Raw genomic sequence first — 19,567 nt, forward strand, 5'->3', positions numbered from 1 at the left:
TTGAGGTCAAGTCAAGTTCTTCCACACCAAACTGAGAAAACCATTTCTTTATGGACCTGGCTTTTTGCACAGTGGAATTATCATGTTTAATCAGGAAAGGTTCTTACCCAAACTGTATATGGACAGTAGTGTCCATATATTATTGGCTATATAATGTATATTGAAGGATTATATTATCTACTATTGTGAAAGTTCTACATCTTAGACCAATAACATTTGTACACAACCAACTGGATAATATAAACACAATGCATTTCTATCTAGTTTAAAATGTGTGTTTTTGCAGTTCCTTAAAGGTGCTGCAGGTAGGATTATGAAGATCCAGGACTTTGAACCAAAAATTTGAACAATCGACAACTTCTCAGTCCCTCCCCCCTTTCCGCTAAAGCCCCAAACGGTCTCCTAAGCCCCTCCCCCCCCACAAGGGAGAGCTGTGCACGATAGAGCGCATGTGAAGAGGGGGGAAGGGGAGGAAACCTATCTGTAGCTCGTGCACGGGAAAGGGGGAGGGGAGGACACTATGAAATGCGTGCGCATGAGCAGTGATTGACACGCAGTTAGACACCCCCCCTGGCCCTGATTGGTGCATCTGAACAGGGAGCGGTGGATTTTTGCAAATAGCACTACAGGCTGTAGGTGGTGCCAGAGGAGCCAGATTTTTTTTTAAATGACCTGCTTCATGTAGTTCTACTTGAACATAGGGTCAGTTTCAGCAAATATGACAGAAAGTTAGTTTTATAAGGCTTACCTACTGCACCTTTAAAAGTTAAGGAGGGGAAATGATAGTTGGTTACCTGCCCAAACAGCAGGTAGACTTACCTGACAGCAGCCAAATGATGAAAACTTAGACTGAGCTAGCATTAAATTACCATCTTGGCTTTTGTAAGAGCCTTTTGTCAATGAACAGGTGATACCTTATACGTAACCTCTTCAGCCCTGAGTTCCTTTAGAATGTATCTTTTAAATTAGAAAGAACCATTTTCCCACAATAAATTAACTATTATATATGCCGTATTGCATTTTATATAACTGGTGATCCTGCTAATGCAGGCAACATGATGCTAACGTTAAGTGAACTATTCAAGCCCAAAATACCTCAATTTGCTTGTGGCCACAGCATAACACCAATTCTCCATGTTTGTGCATAATTTTATACATATTTAATCAAAACTCAGCAGCAGTACCTTGGCTTTCCCGGTGCTTAGAAATGTCAATAAACCAGAGCACGATTTTCTTTCATCTCGGAACGCTGTGTGGACTAGTCAGACCCTCCTCTGCAGCGATGGGGGAGGAAGGTCTGGCAAAACGAGATTATGAATGATGCAACCTGCCTTATGGATTTCCAGGAAAAATATGTCTTCACTGTTCAGAAGAATCCATGTAGTTCCTTGTTCCTTTGAATGCATGAAAAATTATGATCTGTGACGCAAACGAAATTCGCAGAACAGTGTGTAAGATAAGGCAGATTGTGTAGCCTACCTCTGGACGTGTTTCTGCAGGAGGGATTCCTAGAAATATTATCAGCAATATGATGCATGTTTTTGCAAAGTAAACATTTGTGGTAAAACCTGAACATTTTCAGATACACAGGTGATACCTTTAACGTAATAAAATGCATGTTGCATTGTGTGTTTGAAGCAATGTTTAAACCCATTAGCTCTAATAATAGTTTCAAACTTCTCAAAGATACAAAGCAGTCTGCTGAGTTTTGATTAAATATGTATAAAATTATGCACAAACATGGAGAATATGTGCAACTGGTGTTATGCTGTGGCCACAAGCAAATTGAGGTATTTTGGGCTTGAATAGTTCACTGAAAGTTATCATCATGTTGCCTGCATTAGCAGGATCACCAGTTATATAAAATGCAATACGGCATATATAATAGTTAATTTATTGTGGGAAAATGGTTCTTTCTAATTTAAAAGACACATTCTAAAGGAACTCAGGGCTCAAGAGGTTAACCTTTTGGTTACCATAACCCATAATGTTGAGTGAATGATCCTGTGCAATTCAGACCTGAGTTTCACAGGAGTGGATACAGACTGTTAAACACTATCGAGTGGAAAGGCAGTAGGCTACACCAGGGGTTTTCAAACTTTTTGTGTGTGTGGACCACTATTTGTAATCAAAAATTTTCGGACCACCTTATAATACACATAATAAAATATGTCTACACACAGTCCTACCTGAATTAATCCACACCTCTTAATAGGCCTACTAGCACTAAAACTATAACTGGTCATTGCATTGCAGTACAGGCTTGTTAAAAGAAAAGTTTAAAGAAAAGAAAGTTTACTGCACGCAACGGCTGCCACATATTTAATTTATTTATTTACTCAAGCGCCCGAGCGGGCATAATCAGGTTCATTTGAACAACAGGCTTATTTCCATAGCAATGAAGTATTAAATCTATACAGTAATAAGAACACTTGGATATAGTCAAAATTTCAAAACCTTTGGCGATTTTAGGGGATTATTAATCTTCAGAGTTTTACAAGTCCTCAAAAAGTAGGCTATGTGAAATTGTCCACTTAACAGCACATCCGCAAAACATTTCAGAAACGCGAGATCAAGAAACTAACTGGAAATTAAAATAATAATAGGCCTTATTCATTAGGGCCCGAGCGCCAGTGGCGGATCTAGAAAATTTTACATGAGGTGGCAAGGGGTAGCGAGAGATCTTGGCAGGGTGGCAGGGGAAGACGGTACATGGGAACCCCCCATATGTAAACACACTGCTATGCCCTACTATGCCCTGCAACACCCTGCTACGCCCTGAACTGCTACAACTATTATTTCTAGTCATAGTTCCATTATCTTTGTTGTTACTATAATTGCCACCATCATCATACCAACTGGTATAATTATTATGAATCTTAATTCTCTTTATCTGTATATCTGTATCCGTCTCTGTGTCCCACCTGGCAGCAGCAGATGGCTGCCCACCAAGAGCCTGGGTCTGAGGAGAAAATGTTGGTAACATTATGAAGTCTATGTTGGCTTGGCTAGTGTTCCTCTGTTCTATACAGACCACTTCTCAATAACCTTTTTTGAACTCTTTGCATGGCCCAAACCACAGTTTGATGTGATGGATTGTTTTTACCCATCCGGGCAGATGCTCTGTCAGCATCAGACTCTTGAATGTTGTGCTGTACCACTGTATAGATTACTGCAAGGTGGTGTATGTATGTAAAGATGTTCTTGCCTCGAAAAAGAACCAAGTGTGGTCAAAATATCTGCAATAAAATAAATACATTGGAGCTTCATGTGAACTCCCTCCAAACAGGTGCTTAGACGGACTAGAAGTTGTTTGTATTGTTACAAAAACCAGATGCAGTTGTGTTCAAGATAATCTTGAAACTTTGTGAGTGGAAGTTGAACCCCAAGTGTTGTTGGGTGAGCCATTTTTAAACTGCATGACACTGTTCCCCTGCACTAATAATCATTATAAGTCATAATTCTGACTCAACTAGTTATTACAGTAAGTGAGATACATTTCAATGGAATTTAGCCAACTTGTATTTCTCAATCTGATACATTTGACCTTTTTTGTGTTTGACTCATGCACGATTTTTATCTACCACAGCTTTTTTATTTAATTTAAATGCAAGTAAAACTGTAGGAGGTAAGAGATGAACAGACATACAGCAGTAATTACTATTACCTTCCACATGTCATGTTATCTATATTATTATAATGCAGCAATTTAATAATTAGCACTTATTTCACATGCAGTTTGATTAGATGCATTTCTGTTTAAAATTGTGACTTGTTTTATGCATACACTAGCCGTATGGTATTAATAGCCTATAAAAAATAGTAGGATCCTAATATTGATTTCTATTGATGAAAAGTAGCTAAGTACATTTACTTAAGTATTGTATTATATACTTAAGCACAATTTTGAGGGATAGGCTACTTGTACCATTTCATGCCACTTAATACTTCCACTCCACATCAGAGGATGATATAAACTTTATTCTCTACAACCATATATTTGATCATTATTACTACAGATTGTTTTACATAGAAAATATATCTTTAGATTATGAAATATGATACACTGTCATAGAGTTCTACCCCAAAGTCAATGAAATGTTTTAAAAAGTTTATAAATTAGATGAACCATGGCCTGATATGGCACTGAAATATTGCTTAAATGTTATTGCATCAGTTACAGGTTAAATTATATATAATGATATAACACTATTGAAAATGGCCCTTCTGCATAATTAGTACTTTTGATAAGTACATTTTGCTGATAAAAGTTTTGTATTTTTAATTTAGTTCATTTTTAATGCAGAAATATAATGAGTATTTATATTGATGATGTTAATGGCAGCTGTAGCTTGCTTCCTGAGCTGTATCGGCCTGTACAGAAAGCAAGCTACAGCTGCCATTAACATCTGTTGTTGAAGAGTTTAAGGTGGCCAAAGCCCGGCAGATGATAATGCTTCGTGACAGTAGTGAATTGGTCCACCAAGCAGATATCACCATCTGCACAGGACGGAAATGGTCAGCAAGTAGGGCTGTGGCAGACGCAGAGGCAAGGTTGGCACTGGTTGGGTAGTGGTGGCCTAAAGGTTAGAGAAGCAAGCGTGGGACCAGAAGCGAGCGTGGGACCAGAAGGTCGCCGGTTCAATCCCCAGACCGGCAGGATAAAATCTGGGTGGGGAAAGTGAAAGAGCAGCGCTTGTCCCTCCCTCATTACCACCACTGAGTTGCGCTTGAGCAAGGCCCTTAACCCCAACCGCTCCAGTGGAGCTGCTCAGTGGCCAGTAGATCAGACTGTGGTTGTACCGGGCAGCTTCCAGGTATGAATGTGTGACTGTGTGAATGTCGACAGGTCGTCGTTGCAAACGAGAAATTGTTCTCAATTGACTTACCTGGATAAATAAAGGTTAAAAAAAACAAACAGGGAGGGAACATAAAAGAGCATTGGCTGTGGAGCCCAAGGGACCGAGGGTCTGGGATGTCAAGCCCTCTGGAGGTGTTGTGGGTTAATTGACGAAACACTTTTGAAGGAGGGTACTCACCTGATGACCCGAAGAAAGCACCTTGGGCCCACACCACAAAGCTCAGTGGGTTGGACTTGTAAAACGCGAGTGTTGGCCATCACCTCAAATAGGCGGCTGGGACTTCACCCAGCCATTGAGGTGAGAGCGATGATCCCATCGTATTTCAGACATTGATGTAGCCTGGGATTATTAATGTGTTTTGTTCTCCACTTTTGGAATAATTGTCAAACTTAATTATCTTGATGAAATAATAACTACATGAGTGATAACAATGATAAAACATAACTCAGCAACAGCCCAACATTACACTGTGGACTTACTTATGAAAAACAAAAAATAAATAATGTATATCATAGTGTATGGTACAGCTTAAATACACAACATAAATGTGTACTTAAGATAAACGTAAGCAGTGGTGGAAGAAGTACTGAGATATTTCATTTAAGTAAAAGTAGCAGTATCACAGTGTAAAAATACTCTGTTACAAGTAAAAGGCATGCATTCAAAATATTACTCAAGAAAAAATACAAAAGTATTAGCAATACAATTGTTATAAATAAGCTGTTAAAAGTAAGAAGTTAATTTGCCTCTAGTCTTAATGAGTTCTCTATTTATGATGCTGTCACTTTAAGACTCTCAGCTGGTAACCGCTATGTCTACAAACAAACGGTTCAGTGATTTATGGTTGTAGTGTAGCAAGCCAACTACAGTTACATTTGCCTATATTTATGCCTAGAGTAGCATCGTTAGTATGTATTCATATTTAAATAATTACATAGGTTCATAGATCATTAGTTTGATGTCAGTGTTATTTTGTGTTAAGTTTATATTAGAAATGTCCGTGATCGCTGGCGTTGGTGCTGTGCCTAACGTTGCATGGTTGCTAGGCAACTATAAGTCATAGGACAGGCTACACTCGTATGAATGAATGTAATATTGTTTACATGTAAAAATGTCTTTGTACAGCATAATCACACTCACTATCAGTTTAATAGTCATGAATTATATGGTGTAACGGTAGAAAGGAAATATTTGAATTGATGAAATTACATTCTGAACACTAGGCTATATTGTATGTTAAAAGCTAGCATAGAATTGATTAGTCTGTCTTTTTATGTTACAATTTCACACTTTCCTTGCAACGTCATTGACGTGGGAACGACTGTCTTCAGAGTCTTGACGTTAGGAGAGAGTTTAGCTGGCTGTCAGTGTATAGAGCAATACCGAAGACGGCACAACAATATACTTAAAGTACAAAAAGTAAAAGTACTCATTATGCAGAATGTCCCATTTTAGAACAATGTCTATTTATATTATTGGATTATAATTAGTGGAAGCATTAATGTGTACATCATTTTAATATAGGCCGTATGCTATGCGTGTGATGTGATCATGACAAAATTTTTTGCCTCTGGCCCTATACACATTTAATAAAAACACAGTAGGCCTACTCCTGGTTAAAAATAAAAAAGTTGTTTATGGGAATTTCCTGGTAAAATGAAGGTTAAAAAACTATTATTTTATATTTTATTTTGCTTTTCCACAGACCACCTGCAGTCCCCTCACGGACAACTAGTGGTCCGCGGACCACAGTTTGGGAATGACTGGGCTACACGAAGGACAAATAATATACAGTACTTCTAACATTGTGTGCCTGCACTGTTGTAAGTTGGCACAGAGCAAAAGAGAGCCTGAAGATTTTAAATTCAGTGAACTCACATCTGATCCAGCTCATTTCTTTAAAACATCAGCACCATCTGGTGGCTGAAGTGCATCCTCACCAGTAGACATAATGCAGTATGATGTTTTCTTTCATTTACACAGGTAATTTGTTTCATTTTGGGTGGAGAAACATTTTAACAGTGAACAGGAGAAAAAGACACAGGAGCCATTTAAGTCTGTGATCACATGAGCACTTTGTTATTTAACATCCATAGTAGTTTGATAATTTCATACGTACACGTCATATAGCCTGGACACAGAGAGAAGAGCAGTGTCACTGATGCTGAAGGTATTTACAGGCCGAGGAGGCAGCCAGGGAGAGAGAAAGCAGATACAAACTGACAAGAGAGTAGGAAAGAAGGCCTCACGGCTTCTTTCTTTCTCTCTGTGTAGCATTTGAAAACACATTTCAGCTAATGAAATCCCAAATGAAAAGAGAATCGGTCTTTGCCTCTTGTCTCTGCGCCTCCCTCCATGTCTCTCTGGTTTTATCACTACTATGTTTGTTTTTGTCTGCCCCATGTGAACTCTGAACAGGATGTCAATGAACAGCAAACTGCCTGCCTGGAGGACCCAAAATGATACCACTCATCCCACCTGTCACTACCGAGGCCAACTTTCATTATGGTTGTTAGCACTTAAACTAAAGCTTATACTTGCTTCCTGTATTTATCATGAAATGCATTATTAAATCAGTAATAACATTCGTACATGTAGCTCTATGGTGGAAATTAATAATTCAAGGATTTAAATATATTTACAGTTCAGTGAATGCTGAAATTAAATGCTGTAAAAACTGTACAACAATGCAAAGAAAAAGAAAATTGAAATGGTAAAATGATATCCTATGTACGTTTTTCAAAAACTACACAAGCATTCATTTATTTAATAAATGTACAGTGATTTAACCATTTTATAATGTGAATTATTTGGATTGTGCATCTGTATACACTCAACATCTATCCAGGTATTCTGTATTTAGCCGTAATTTTAGTTCTTCGTCAAATCATTTTGATCCTAAGGCCACATTACATCTGGGCATTGAAAGGTAGCATGTACTGTACATACTAACACAGAAATGCCCACAGAGCCCCCGTCACAAAATGTGTTGGGGTTTCCCTTTAAACATCAAAAAAATATCACCTCTGTAACATCTCTATACTTTTCTTTGAAGTCAACAAGAATCTCTGTAGACATAAATCTGGGGAAATGTCAAGTTTGACACGTCATAGCATATATACAAAATATAATGTCGGGAAAATATTAGATCACTAGCCTTGAAGTGTCCAACAGGGCAATTCTCCCTTCGTTTCCTCAAGCGCTTTAAGGCATAAATAAAATAATTTACTCTCTAAATGCATATAACTAATTAGCATGTTCCAGGCTGGATCCCCAACACATTCAAAAAAAGGCCTCCATACCTCTCCTCAGCTATGCTTTCATTGGACATCCTTCCTTGTTTTTCGGCAACGGTCCATTTAGATGCTTCCCTCTGCTTATTGAACTAAATACATAAATAAATAGAACTCACCACATGTGTAAGTCATATTATGCATTTACAGAATGTAGCATTAGATAAAATGCACGTGTACAGCTCAGACTGCAGCCACTCGCTTGAATGTGTCCTCTTCAAAATCCGTGAAGTGTCCTTTGATGAGAGATTGGGGGGGTGGGGGGGGGCTGAGATGTCAGGAAGCAGCTGAAAACGCAGGTGAAACAGAATTGTAGGGAAAAGGACCACATTTTTGTAAGGTTACATGCACTTAAACAATGTCAGCCATTGATTCATGCCAGCTGTGGCGGGTGATGTGAGAAAAAATAGAAGGAAAAAAAAGGCAACTTGCTTGTCAGTCGATCCATCCCTTTGTCTCCATATAAGTAGGCTTTGACAAGAAGTGATCAAATAAGATATATGGAGAATGGAAACAGATTTAAACTCGTCCTTTTGCCTTCTTTTCTCTTGGGTTGAACAGCCATCTAAACAAACTCCTGTGTGGTTTTCTACTGTCTTAATATTTATATGCTGAATCCTGAAAAACTGGAGCCGACGTGGATCAAAACATTTTTTTGTTTTTGCTTTTACATCAACCACATTAAATCTAACCAACAAAGCAAGGATTCACTGGTTTCTACACAAAAAGATCAATCGGCACCAAGTAAGCAACAGGACGTCAAACAGCCCCCTGGCGTTCGTCTGAGCACTGTGTCTAGAGTGTGAAACAGCTAGGTGAAGGTATAGACAGCACAGCAAAGTGCAGCTTGGCATGTTATATTATTATCATATTATGAAGTTTACCAACTTTAAGTAGCCCCTCCTTTTTTGTCGCAAGTAGAGATGATATAGAGACTGGACAATCACATAGTTAAGCTAGAAGCAGAGCTTCACGCAGAGAGAGATGCGTGTGTTGGAGTGTCTTTGGGTTTCCTGTCTGGTCTTTTGGTTTTTGAATGTATGCATGCATACTTGTCTGGATGTACAGTTGAAGTAGATGTTAGTTTGTGTTTGAGCCTGCATGCTTCCCTTTGCATGTGTCTGTACATCATCTTCATTATCTTCAAATTTACAATGTTTTTTTTCATCCCCAATGTACAGTTATCTCAAAAACAGGTTTTTGTTTCAGTAGGTATGTGGCAGGGATACCCTCCGTCTCCAAAGCGGATTGCCCTTCATCTTGCATTAATTCCTCTTGGGGCAGCATTAGCTCATAGTCCAGTGGCATCCTGGCTGTCCTCCATTCTATTGAGGGTAACATAGATGATGGGAACCAAGCCCTGGGTGGAGCCCAGGGAGCACAGCAGCCAGTCTGGATCAGCCTTGCTCAGGACCAGCAGGATATCACCCTTGTTGAAGCTCAGCTGGCCTGGTTCGGTGGCTATGTGGTGGCACAATGCTCGGACTTCACTGTAGAATGACAGAGGACATGGAAAAAAAACTGGATTAGTAATTGGACAGACAGTTCCAGGCAACTAATTTGATGGCTTTAGTAATTTTTTGAAGCAAACATTCCCTTGATGCAGCTTCTCTATTCTGAGGATTTCCTGCTTTTTCTTTGTCTTATGTCATAGAAATCTGAATATCTTTAGTTTTTTGGACTGTTGGTCTGATAAAACGTCTGAAGACATCACCTGGGGATTTCGAAAATTGTGGTGGATATTTTTCACTATTTTCTGACGTTTTGAAGACCAAATGATTCATCCATTAATCCAAAAATAATCAATTTGACGTCAAAAGTAACACCATTTTATACTCTCTTACTTTATAATCTCTTTTTTATACTAAAGTCAACATGCCATTCTGATCATATATTTTTACAATTGCCTATTCAATTACAAAGTGTGCTACACACGGTTCCAGAAAGTCACCCTCTTAACAGAAATACAATGATTTTTGACATTTTTGAGATGTATATTTCTATCGAATCATAGTGGATACTTTTAGGTAGTGTTTTGTGTTTGACCTTATACATGATTTGTGCTCTTTTAAAATTTACAAAGTCTCTGAATTTTAGGAGCCTTTTATTAAATAAACGGACGGTGAGTTAGTTGGTTCTTGAAAAGTAGTTTTGTTTACAATTGTTATAGCTCTCTATTGAAGTATAAACATTGGATTAATTGATGTTGAGAATAATTTTGCTAGAGTTTTAGTATCTGCTTACCATGGAGACTGTTGTCTGGCTTCAGTTGGTTGACTTGAAGTTGGTGGAGGTGTGGTGTGGGTGTGAGTGGGTGTGGCTGGAGGCTCTGCCTTCTTCCCACTCCCCGCTCCAATAGTCAGAGCAACAAAGTCAAGAACAGAGCTATCCAGAGAAAGCCAACCTGATGGTGGCCTGAGAAAGAAAAACACAGTGTGGAAAAATTTGAAATTAACTGCACTGATAGCTAAAGTAGATTTTGTAGATTTTGTAAATTTATAAGATGACGCTGATGTTATCATATTTTTCTTATTGGCAACAAATCCCACGAAAAGACGCAAACCCAAGCCCAATAGTTCCAATTGAAGACGTAAAACAGCTCACACATGTATACCGGTAGTTTCATTTAAAATAAGGCTCAGTTCCTACACAGCTGGGCACTGTAGGTTTTAGCAAACATTACTCTTACAAGTGAAAATAGTGCATTTATTGAGGACTATTTTCAATTGTAGATTAAATTGCGCTAGTAACTATTTACAGAACCAAAACAACGGCAGTAAGATAAAATCAAAAGTGTGTGTGTTCATTAGACTGGGTAAACTCAGCCTGATCTGCCGGCAAATTGATTTCGTCCTGCAGATCAGGCTGGAAACCTGTACGTTTATCTATCCTGCTTCCGTTACAATTTTGCGGGGACCAATCACAAACTGGCTTAACCACCTATTGGCGGGTTTAACACGATGACAATAGAGAACTGACCAAGCAGCTTCTTGTTTACATTCAACATGGCGGCCACCGAAGCGTAGCAACCCGTTGATGTCGCTGTCGCTGCTACGTCGCCCAGATCGCTGGTCTGATTGGTTGAAGGACTATCTAATTGTGTACAGAGTCATTTGAACTATGCCCGTTGATCACGCCTCTTTTGCAGTAGAAAATACAGAGCAGACTCCCCGGACTAATGTTCAATCTTAAAAGATTGAGCTTGGTCTGGTGATAGCCAGACTATGTGTTCATGGTAATAAAGGAACATGTCTCTCAGTGCAACAGTGTATTTTTAATAGTTTTTGGACAACAGTGGAGCTTTATGGCACAGTGGAATAAGATATAACAGGCTTTGAGTCACACACAATACTTGTTGGTTTTGTTGACAATAAGAAAAATATTGAATATCATGGTACTTATCCTTAAAACTTACCTGGTCTTTTGAGCTTTTGCTTTCTGATCAGCTGCCTCCACCCTCGAAGGAGAACCAACACTAGATCCAAAGAGCCTGCCCCATCGCAGACTCTGTCCATGTGTGGGGCTCTCCTCTTGGGCTGCAGCTTGAGCTCCAGTCCTTGTAGCCTCCATAGGTTTTGTCTCTTTCTCCTGGTTGAGAACGGAGTCTGGCGGGCTGCCCATCCATGAAGGCCTTCCCCTGGATCCAGCTGACTCCCCGCTAGAGCTATTGCTGCTTTTCCTGCTTCTATACCCCTCCCCTTCTTGGCTTGACTCAGCCCCCTCCACCACTCCTTCTCTGGTGGGCGGTAGCTGGTTCTGTCTTCTTTCTGACGACTTCTTCCTTTTCTCAGTCTTAACAAACTTTGACCCCTCTGTGGATTGGTCGATGTAAACCTGGGAGGACTGCATGAGCTGGTACCACCAGCCCGCCTGTCTCTCTTGCCGTTGACGCCCCTCCTCTGCCATATCCTTCTCTTTTTCTCTACTCCTGTCTTTTTCCCGTCCGTCCTTACCTTCTCCTTGGCTCTCTTGTCCTACGCCTTTCATTCTCTGTCCACTCATCCCCCTCTCCTTCCAGAGATTGGCAAACCCTACTTCCATCTGGTCTGGTCTGCTAACAGACCTGGCTGTCATGCTGTCAGTTGTTGCCCCCTCACTCCTTAACCTTGGTTTCACTCCTGCTCCCTCTCGTCTCGGTCCGACCCCTTCAATCCTCGGCCATGTTCCCTCTCGTCTCAGCCCCGCCCTCTCTTTCTTCACCTCTGCACTTGAGTCTCTGACCATCTCGCTTACAGTGGTGCTCCATCCTCTCATGAGCTGGAAGGTGGAACGAGTTGATTGGTCGACATTCTGGCCTGCAGAGCACAGCTGCTCCTTGCGACGGAGATGCTCCTGGCCCTTTTGGAGAAGATGTGGTTCAAACAGCAGGTCCAGGTCAAACGGGAGGAGCGACAGTGGCTGCAGCAGGAGGAGGAGCTCCTCAAAGAGCGGCTGGCACGGCCCCTGTGACAGGGGAAGGAAACCCCACGGGTTGTAGTGGGCTGCTATAATATCTGAGGAAAGTGAAACAAAACAGGAACAAGATTTAGAAGATGCAAGACTGTGGACATCAAATAACTCTCTGGGTATCTAAAGCGGGATAAATGGTACAAAAGTTAACAACTGAGTCTTACCTTCATGTGTGTAGAGGTGATTGAACCAGAATTCCAAAGATTTTAGGCTGAAATTTAAGGAGAAGCAAATTATTATTATTTTAATTGCAGCAGCATAAATGCACTATCACTCTCCTACAGGAGAATATTAGGCATTATTACACTCACAACTGAGTCTATCATTCAGCAATGACATGGTTTGAAATTGATCTGGTAGAATAAAGTCTCTCAAAATATAATAAGCTAACATGACTGAACCAAGATGCCTTTTAAACACACAATATGAGTCAGTTATAGTATGTAACAAAGCATTCAGTTTAACAGGAAACCTTAGCAGACACTTACACCTACATGCAGGTTTTATTTTTCATTTTGCAACGAGTTACTAGAAGAATGTGACGTTGCAAATCATATTATCACATTACATCACATTATATTTTCCACTGGGAGTAAATCTGCAAGTCTAATATTTACTCTCTTTTAGCTTAGTTTTTGGTTTAAAACTATTGATTATAGCTGCTTTAAAGATCCTGACCCTAGGATGAGAACCATCACTGGAAAGAATATGTGGATGACAATGACAGTAAAAACAGGGACAAAGAGAAATAACTCACTTGAGTAGGCCGAAGATGAAGGCGTTGAGTCTCATGCTGTGGCTTGTGAGCTCAGAGTACTGGCTCACCTTTGAGAACAGGCTGTGAAGAACACGTGTGGATGGGCCTGACAGAGACAAGCATACAACACATCTTCACTATGTTATATGTTACCTATAAGCAGCTAATTGTTCTCTAGCCTATTACCTCATATGGTTACTATTACTGAACAAGTGAAATTTGACCAGATATCCATCTGCAGTAACTTCATTTGAACTGTTTTTCTCCAATATGATACAGCTATCATTTTTGAAAATATGTTACCTTTCCTGACCAGGAAACTCTTTTAAATGTAATACAACAACCTGATCTCACAAAAAATTCTGTGATGGGCCCACGGAAAAATTCCATGAAATGAAAAAGGCCCCTTAAGTTAAGGAAAAGGTCGTGAGTGGGCTTACAACAATGGGACGGTTGGGTTTAGGAAAACAATAACGGGACGCGGGACAACAACGGGACGGTTGGGTTTAGGAAACGTGACACGCGGGACACAATCTCCGGTCTCCTAGGTGAAAGTCCTGTGTTGTTTGACCCATCCACCACCCCAACCAACCTCCTTAAGCGGATTTTCAGGCTTTCATACTACTTGCTACCGTAGTCGCTCCTAATGCTACGTCATCTTCTCATTGACTCTACATTGGCATTGTTTTCCGTGGTGGCCACACAGAATATTCACACATTCCGTGTCACCACCACGTAATGCGGTGTTAACAGTTTGTGATCATTTCACGGAATTCTGTGAGACCAGGCTGAATACAATGATGGGAAACATTACTACATATAAATAACAACCAAACACCATGTTGTGGCTTATTTTTAAAGACAGTGTGTTATGGAAAACATGCAGAGTCTACTGTGGATTTTGCAGGTTGTGATGTTATTTAAACATGTATTAAGCATGATACTGGCACTCCTCACTGCCTCTCTAACGTTTTGATGTGCAGCCATTTTAACTGGCCCTCAGTGTGATGTTCTCACCCAGCTGTGTGGAGGCGTCCACCAGGCTCCAGGGCTGACAACGCCGCTGTCCGATGATCAGGTCCAGTACGTAGGCCTTCAGGCCGTCCTGCAGCACCTCATGCAGAGCCGGGCAAAGGTACTTCAGGATGAGGTGACCCACGTTGGGACTCACCCAGCTGTTCCCCAGCTTAGCCTGGCAGGGTTGCAGAGAAACATTAGGGGATAAAGGAAATGAAAGTGAAACAAATCAGGGAATTGTGAGGCAAAATGTGGGGTCTTGTGGGTCTTTTTTTCCTGCCTTCGAGCATATAGTCATAATAAAGAAAAGTAAATATAGTATGCGTGCACAAGTTTTATATCAATGACTGGTGATAAGTCTGCATTTGCCTGCCCTTTAGTTCTCTGGATTAGACTGATCTGCAGCCCAGTTAATTAATTATCAGCTCTGTGTACATTAACACATTATGTGCCAGTAATTCAGTTTCCTGATTGAAGCCAAATACATTTCTGAAAATGTTTGTGGTGGTGGGTCCATGGCTTATGTGCTGTCTAATTAATAAAATAACTGTAAAGTCAAATACCTCAAATAATCTTAAGGACATATGAGTCCTAAACATGATGTGACTGACACTAAGTTTGAATGCATATGCACTACACACCTAGGAAAAGGCGAAATACTTTTAAAGAAGGCTGAATGAACATTTTATACACTAACTTAATCGCTGCTGTTTCATGAATTGAACCAGACAAGACAAAGACAAATGGTGATGCGAGAAAATGGACGGCGCCATCTGATGTAACTTACCATCTGAAAGGTTTTATGTTCTTTTGTACTTTACAACACTGAAGTGGTATTCATATATTGTTGTGCAAAGGCTAGTATAGCCTCTAAATCTTGCTGTGTGAGCTTTAATCAGCCAGTAGAATCACCCCTCATGTTATCTTGAGAAAAATGGTGTATTAGCAGTCAATCAGTCATTAGTAGTCATCAATCTGATCCACCAAAAACTTTTACCTTTACATCTGGGTCTCGACTGGTGCCGAAGTGTGCCACGATCAGATCCACTGCTGTGTTCACGGCTTTCACCAAACCTGAGGAAAGAATAAAGAGTTTGTGAATTATCATTTTCGGCTACAAGTAACAGTGTCTTTGCAATGAATGTCACTTTATGCAAGTGTCCTTTCTTCTTGTAATATTCTACTATTTGGTTTCTCTGTTTTAACCTCCCCTGCAGGGACATGAGAGGCATTAAGGTCCAAATTTAGCACACATTATCAGTATCCTTCACTGTCTTTGTGCTTGCAATCTGCATGAATTAATTGCTAGCTTTTAATATACATGACAACCAAACTGTGCTTCTTGGCTAGTGCATCTGTTAGATAAATAACACAGTGTATCTGAAGCAAAGGTAAAAAAAGGCTGTGTAAATCTGTCCCTCTGGGCCCTGCTCAAGTACACTTTAGCAGTGTGGATATGTTGGTTCCGTGCAGGAAGGTAAACCTGGATGATCCAGCTGAAGGATCTACCTGCTCATTATATGACAACCTGCTGCCTCAAGAGACCTTGAATTACACTCCTCACTGTCAAGTAGCCTTTCTGCAGTGAGAGGCACTTGATTTAAGCACCTGTCAACAACATCATTTTACCCCCCGTTTCTGCTTGTCAACAGAAATGTGATTTTCCATCTGTGATTTTTATCGGATTCTGTCTGCGGTGCAGCAGTATTCGAAAAAAAACTTATGTTTTTAAACACAAATGTAATAAGACATACGGTATATGCAACAGCATATTAGAAAGGAATTAAAGTTTGGATTCAAACCCCCCAAAAAGATGCAGAGAGATGGAGACAGTAACAGAGACAGACAGGAAGTCTGGAACTAAATCATGACTAACAACTCCCTCTAATTGATTTGTTTTCCTGAGATGCAACCTTGTCCTGCAGGGGACAGGACAGCAACTCAAAGTCATTGTGATCTTGTTTATAATTTATTGTTGCAAAAGGTTCTGTGATGCTTAAATGAAAAGGTCTGAAATGGACATTGGACAGAGGTGAAAACACCAGAAAGGCTACCCAATCTGCTGAGGGTTTTCTGGCCATTATAATTATAACTTACTATATATAGTAGCTGCATTGGAACCATCTCTTTTTATAACCTGTTATCATGCGATCATCTGTTATCATCTCCATGACAACTGAGCAACTCCTGCCACTGAGTAAGGCCACGAGATGTGGCTGAATGCCTCAGAAACACCATGTAAGGTGATGTGATGAGATGTTTTTGTTAAATCTCTATTTATTTTGTATCTGTTTTTTGATACTACGGAGCTCAGCTACATGCTGTTGTTTTAATATCAACTACATTACAAATATTCTCAAAAAAATCCAATTATTCTACAACCAGTTCTTGCTTACAGTCTGAAGGAACGCTGTATTCACGTTGTACCAATCTAGCGCCGTGTGTTTGACCAGCCAGTGAAGTTCAGTTCTGTAAAACCCATCCTGGACATAAGAACGTACTACCACGGATGACAAAGCAGAACGTTTTTTAATGCAGGGACTATAATTGGAACTAGTTTTCTGCACTTGAATGCATATAATAAAGTAATTAAGTTTCTGAGTTCCTAATAAGGTTCCTGGAAAAGTTAATGTGGTAAAAAAGAGACCAATACACTGCATCAACAGTCACAGACAGCAGGGAACCAGTGCAATGAGTGCTAAGAAACACACACACACACACACACACACACACACACACACACACACACACACACAGACAGACAGAGCCCCACCTCTCTTCTGCGTCAGGTCCACTGAGATGTGGGACTGTGAGGAAGAGCAGGTGGAGGAGGAAGTTGATGCGTCTGGGGAGAGGCAAAACTCCTCCGGAGGCTTCTCGGTCAGAGAGAAGTAGTCCGGCAGGAAGTCACTGTAGATCTGCTGCAGCTTAGTTGATTGGCCCCCTGCTGAGGCACACAAACAAGTGTGTGATGATCAGACACACATATAAACAAACATGACCATTTTAAAAGCATAAGAAGCCCTTAGGGATCCTTAAGAATCCAACTGTAGCAACACTTTTATAAACCTCTACTAATTGTTCTCCAAGGATGAACCCTGCAGCAATATTTTTTTTGTGACTTTACCCTCAGATAATGCTTTCTTTGCACCTTGAACTCTTTAAAAAAAATACTACGATACTAAGTATCCAAGTCTACTTTTCAAACATCTTCATAATCCTGCATTCGTTCCAACACTGTCAGTAAAATCATGAGCACCATTGAGCCGTCCCAACGTGGGGCCAGAGGAGACTGAAGGGAAATCGAACACATTCCGTCTGACAGGTCGAGATCCCCCGCCTTTTCTGGGTTCCAGGTTACCAGAGAGGGGGCCTGATCCTGCAGAAGAGTGGCCCCCTGAGACCCTCTCCAATCCCAGAGGGTTTCGACGACGGTACTCCCTCCATTTGAGAGCCTGTGGAGAGAGGTGGTGTGCTGAGGGGAGGTGTTAGGGTTATGATCAAGGGGTTGGTGGTCGGGTTAAAGAAAGGATAAGTGAAGAAGGATGAGAAGATAAGAAGAATGAAGAAGGGGCAAGTGGAAAAGTTGAAGGTTTAGGTGAAGGAGAAGATTTAAGTCCATGCATGAAGGGAGAGAAGAAACAGAAACAGACAATAGTAAGAATGTACAAGAGCGTAGCTTCTTACATTAACACTGAATTACACAGAACTTAATAACTTTTTATATAACTGAAATCCCAAGCAGCCATCTGTTGTCTTATCAAAGCAGCAAGACACTGTGAAGATGAGGCGTTTGATTCTTGTGGCTGGACTGGTGTGAATGAGTGAGGGCTGAAACTTTCCTTCATGTGCACCACAACAAGTGATTTCAAAGCAGGTGTTTTTAATTAATTGTCCATGTACAAATACTTGTGCTGTAAGAATTCACTGATCTTAGACTAGTAGTTGCAAATGACTTAATGTAAACATGTTGCTGATTCTATCATCAAGAGACCAATAGTTGCAAGAAAGCAGTACAGTGATAAAGATGAACAAAACAGGAAAGAAAAACCAAAATCATAAAGTTAAAAGAAAAAGTAGTTTGCTTTCAGAGCAAAAATATTTTTTCTGGTGAGAACATCCTCTGAGTACATATTTAAGCACATACTAGAATTCTTTTGGAACATACCATTATGTGTCCTGGCTCCGGGTCCTTGGCTTCCCTCCACATGCTTTCCAGGATCCAGACAGCCCAGCGGGCTCAGCATGTCACTGTTGAGTGTTGGTAAACTAGGCAGAGCTCCATGATGGAAACAGTGTCCCTGCACAGCTGGCAGCATTGGCGGCACCATCCCTCTCTTCACCCCCAGGGATGGAGGTGGAGGGGTAGACGGTAACGCCACTGAACCCCCTCCCTGCTTTCCTGTCGGCGGGGTGTGCAGGGGGCCGGGGCCAGCCGAAAGCGGGCAGGAGAGACTGTGTTGCGGCTGAGGGCTTGGGGTGCAGGTGGAGCAGGTCCCAGAGCTGGGCGCCCCCTGGAGCCGCACGGGGGAGTAGCTCCCGAGAGGTGAGGGTCGAACTGATCCAGGTGGAGGGGCTGCTGCAGTCCCCTGGTACCTGTACACATTTTCAGCTGCATCTTCACTGTCCTCCCCCACCGGACCTCCAGAGCCAGAGCCAGAACCAGAGCCAGAACCAGAGCTGGAGCGGGCCTGCATCCCAGAGACGTAGCCTGTGAGTAGGGGCAGCAGAGGCTTGGGCTGTGAGGGTTTGGTGGCAAACTGGTGGTGGAAGGTGAAGGGCTGGATGGGGAGGGTGGTGGGCCGCTGGTCTTTACTGTAGCGGACCACCACGGGGCGGCTGTCTGAGGAACTTGAGAGGCCACCTGGATTAGCACAGGCACGGAGAAAAGAACTGGTTAGTTTTTGTATGTACAATAGCATTTTAAAAAAAAATAAATAAAAAAAAAGTGTCTCTGACAGCAACAATTAACAGAGTAATATGTAGAGTAGAGGCAATCAAGGCCACAATCACCTCTCTAACCATAAACCAAACATTATAACCTTCATGACAGTAGGATTTATTGCAGGATCAACCGTTGTATCAGAATGCATTAGTTTTATGTAGATGTACCTAATAAACTGGCAGACATTTTCCACAGTAGATGATTATAAGTAATATATTATTTCAGTTCAGGCGTTAAAGCTACA

General features: G+C 41.0%; 1 protein-coding gene across 7 annotated transcripts in view; it reads right to left on the reverse strand.

Moving 5' to 3' along the window:
- Positions 1-6,912: 6,912 nt before the first annotated feature.
- The window catches only part of rusc2 (RUN and SH3 domain containing 2), a 45,571-nt gene continuing 32,916 nt past the window's right edge, over positions 6,913-19,567 (reverse strand). For 2 of the 7 annotated variants that reach the window (XM_035997377.1, XM_031305213.2), the window contains 10 exons: positions 18,547-19,242; positions 17,638-17,853; positions 17,152-17,325; positions 15,376-15,452; positions 14,379-14,553; positions 13,362-13,467; positions 12,769-12,815; positions 11,571-12,648; positions 10,400-10,570; positions 6,913-9,645 (listed from right to left, as the gene is read on the reverse strand). In XM_035997377.1, coding sequence (XP_035853270.1) covers positions 9,447-9,645; positions 10,400-10,570; positions 11,571-12,648; positions 12,769-12,815; positions 13,362-13,467; positions 14,379-14,553; positions 15,376-15,452; positions 17,152-17,325; positions 17,638-17,853; positions 18,547-19,242 — 2,939 coding nt within the window. In that variant the 3' untranslated portion in view covers positions 6,913-9,446. The remainder of the gene's footprint in view (positions 9,646-10,399; positions 10,571-11,570; positions 12,649-12,768; positions 12,816-13,361; positions 13,468-14,378; positions 14,554-15,375; positions 15,453-17,151; positions 17,326-17,637; positions 17,854-18,546; positions 19,243-19,567) is intronic. The other 5 variants (XM_035997388.1, XM_035997381.1, XM_035997379.1 and 2 more) reach the window with 5 other exon arrangements.

The sequence above is a fragment of the Sander lucioperca genome, chromosome 2 (genome assembly GCF_008315115.2).
Source record: "Sander lucioperca isolate FBNREF2018 chromosome 2, SLUC_FBN_1.2, whole genome shotgun sequence".
In the NCBI taxonomy this organism is placed as follows: domain Eukaryota; kingdom Metazoa; phylum Chordata; class Actinopteri; order Perciformes; family Percidae; genus Sander; species Sander lucioperca.